Source organism: Empidonax traillii, unplaced genomic scaffold (genome assembly GCF_003031625.1).
Source record: "Empidonax traillii isolate 1590-97213 ecotype Southwest subspecies unplaced genomic scaffold, ASM303162v1 scaffold3232:size14148, whole genome shotgun sequence".
In the NCBI taxonomy this organism is placed as follows: Eukaryota; Metazoa; Chordata; class Aves; order Passeriformes; family Tyrannidae; genus Empidonax; species Empidonax traillii.
In genome coordinates, this window is record NW_020958425.1 from 10,961 (window position 1) to 14,148 (window position 3,188).

At 61.1% G+C, this 3,188-nt stretch overlaps 1 protein-coding gene across 1 annotated transcript; it reads left to right on the forward strand.

Moving 5' to 3' along the window:
* Positions 1–523: 523 nt before the first annotated feature.
* On the forward strand, positions 524–3,169 carry LOC114072450 (maestro heat-like repeat family member 5; the record flags this gene model as incomplete). The annotated part of the gene is made up of 9 exons (XM_027910344.1): positions 524–585; positions 735–872; positions 1,020–1,168; positions 1,441–1,588; positions 1,809–1,996; positions 2,085–2,234; positions 2,347–2,461; positions 2,624–2,761; positions 2,993–3,169. Coding segments are annotated over exons 2-9 (1,173 nt in total), but the record flags the coding sequence as incomplete, so codon positions are not given.
* Between the last annotated feature and the right edge of the window lie 19 nt (positions 3,170–3,188).

The window sequence follows — 3,188 nt, forward strand, 5'->3', positions numbered from 1 at the left end:
CACTGCCCTCTGCCTTCCAGGTTCTGGACTATCTGGACGGGAGAGAATGTCACGGCAGTGTCCAGCAGATCCTGTCGAGGCACCTGCAGAGCGAGTGCCCAGAGAGACGTCGCCTGGCTCTGAGAGGCCGCATGGTGCTGTGGATGGATCTGTCAATGGTGAGAAGGGCACACCCGGCTGAAGCCACACAGGCAGTGTGGGGTGGGGGAACGCAGTCCCTTGGCCTTGGCTGAGCTTTGGGAGCTGTGGCTGCTGCTCCCAGCTCTCCTGCCTCCCTCTTCAGCTACAGGGGCCCTGTGGGGCCTTTGGCCTCTGGGTCCCGGGGCAGCAGGGTGGGGTTGCACCACCAGGGAGCTGTTGGTGGGCAGCTGTTTGGGGTGTTACAGCACAGCACCGTGTTCCACACAGGCAAAAAGCATCTGCAGCCTGTCTCAACACCTCCTGGAGCTGCTGCCTGACGCAGATGGAGACGTGATGGTGGTGACCCTCTCTGTGCTGGTGAATGAGCTGCAGGGTGAAGACATTCAGGCGATCCTCTCCACTGCCCCCAAGCTGGCTGAGGCTCTCCGGCCTCTCTTTGAGAAGGTAAGGCTCTGTGCCCCCCAGCCACGGGCACTGGGTGCTGCCAGGAGACTTTGTGCCTTGTGGATTTTCAGGCCTGTGCCTGGTGTGCCTGGTGTGCCTGGAGCAGGCAGTGCTGAGGTCTTTTTCTCCTCTTTTGCACCCACGAGCAGCTCTCATCCTTTGGCTTATTCCGGAGGGTGATGGAGGCACTGGTGGAAGGGGGAACATGGGCCTTGGCGATGGACATGCACCAGACCCTGGTGCTGTGGTTCTTCATGGAGTATGACGAGCACCAGTGCGTGGCAGAGGTGAGCACTTGTGGTTCACATCTTCTTCCCTGGCTGCAATTTTCTTCTGTGCAGTAACTTTTTCCCCCTTCTTCAACATGGTCTCACAGAAGCTGGGCAACCTGCTCACTCTGGCAGCTCTCCAACTCTCTCCCACTGCCTCTCCAGGTGCCCACCATCGTGAGATCCATCCACAAGCTCCTCACCGTCCACGGGCCTCCAAATGTCAGGATGCAGGGGAAGATCCAGAGGCTTGCTAAGGCACACCCGTGTGATGTTGTGATGACTCTGCTGCGCTGTGCCCCAGAGTGTGACAGGTACAGGGCCCATCTGCCTTGGTAGCTCAGAGCTCACCAGCCCTTAGAACCGATCACCGTGTAGAGCCTGTCCCATGTGGTCTGCCAGTTCCAAGTTCCAAGACCCTCTGGCTCCTTTATTTCCCAACCCTGGCCTGTCAGCCCCTGATCCTGCTGCCACGTGCCCTCCGTGCCTCTCAAGGCACTGTGGCTCTGTCACCTGGGCCCCCACAGCTGTCCAGGCCATGGTGCCTTGGCTGAGATCCCCCTGACCCAGAGCTGTGTCTCCACAGAGCCTCTGCCATGATGTGGAAGAGCATTGCCTCCTCGGGAACAGCAGTGGAGAAGGTGCTGCCAACACTGCTGCGAGTGATGGTGGATTGGCCGGCACACAACATTTCCACCTCCGATGGTGACAACAGAGACGTGTTTGCCCTGGCTGTGAGTTTTTATAAGTGGTCTCTGCTCCTCCCCACGTCACCTGCCCACCACTGCATCCCCCTGCCTCAGGCGCTGGGCTGCACATGTGGCTGAGGAGCAGGTTCAGGGGCACCAGGCCGGCTGCTCCCCCTGGGTCTGCTCTGGTTTCTCCCTCCCACTCTCAGGCCCTGCGAAATGGGCATCTCACACTGAGCACTGTCTCCGTGTGGTTTGATTGCAGGCAACCCTGGCCTTGTGGCTGATCCTGCAGGAGCCCGAGTGCCAGGATGCAGTGATGGACTGTGTCCCCCACCTGCTCGTGGCTCTGCTCTTCCAAGTGTCCATGAGCACAGAGCAGGTGCCAGAGGAGGTGAACACGTTCTGGAGGGGATGTCAGGAGCAACATCGCCTTCCCAGTGACCCCAACAGGTGCTCCATCCCAGTCCTCTCTCCCTCCCATGCCCTCGGGGCTGTGGCCAGTGCTCCCAGCATGACCTTGGCTTTGCTCTGCACACAGGTTTCTGGTACAGACCATCAAGGCCCTGCTCTGCCGCCTGCAGTGGGTCAATGAGGTGGTGTCACTGGAGCGCAAGCGTGGCTGGGACACGCTCCTCTGTGCTGGCACCCAGCACTACGCAGTGGGGCTGCTGGCAGGTGAGACACCCTTGTCCCCGCTGCCTCCCTCATCTCTGCCCTGGGCATGGAACACCGCACAGAGCCTGCGAGGAGAGCTTTGCCCACCCTGCTCAGGGTTCATGGTTCCTTTTTCTCCCTGACAGGGAGATGCGCCACGTCTTGCTCCCTTTCTATTCCCGCATGGCAATCCACCTGCTGGGGCTGCTCAGTACTGAGGACCCCCGTTGGGAGCTGCCTGCCCTGGCCCTCCTTGTCGAGGTGAGCCTGATGGCGAGCGCTGCCTCGTCTGCCTGCCCCTCTCTGCCCTCTGGCATCTGCTGCCGGGACGGTGCCTGCGCCCTGTGCTGCTGCCTGGGCACAGCCCTGGGCGGCTCCGGGCTCCTGCCACCCGGGCACCCATCACTGCTCTCTGCCTTCCAGGTCCTGGACTACCTGGACTGGAGTCAATGTCGTGACAGGGTCCTGCCGATCCTGTCAAGGAACCTGCAGAGCGAGTGCTCAGAGAGGCAGCGCCTGGCTCTGAGAGGCCTCCTGGTGCTCGCTGTGGATCCCTCAATGGTGAGAAGGGCACAGCCGGCTGAAGCCACACTGGCACTGGGAACGCAGTCTCTTGGCCTTGGCTGGGCTTTGGGAGCTGTGGCTGCTGCTTCCAGCTCTCCTGTTCAGCTACTGGGGCCCTGTGGGACAGGCCTTTGGCCTCTGGGGCAGGAGGGTGGGGTTGCACCATCAGAGAGCTGCTGGTGGGGCAGCTGTTCAGGGCTTGACAGCACAGCACCGTGTTCCACGCAGGCCGAAAGCATCTGCAGCCTTTCTGAAAGCCTCCTGGAGCTGCTGCACCATGCAGACGGGGAGCTGATCAGGATGACGCTCTCCGTGTTCCTGACTGTGCTCCGGGGTGAAGACATTTGGGCAATCATCTCCACTGCCCCCAGGCTGGCTGAGGCACTTCGGCCACTCTATGACAATGTAAGGCTCTGTGCCCCCC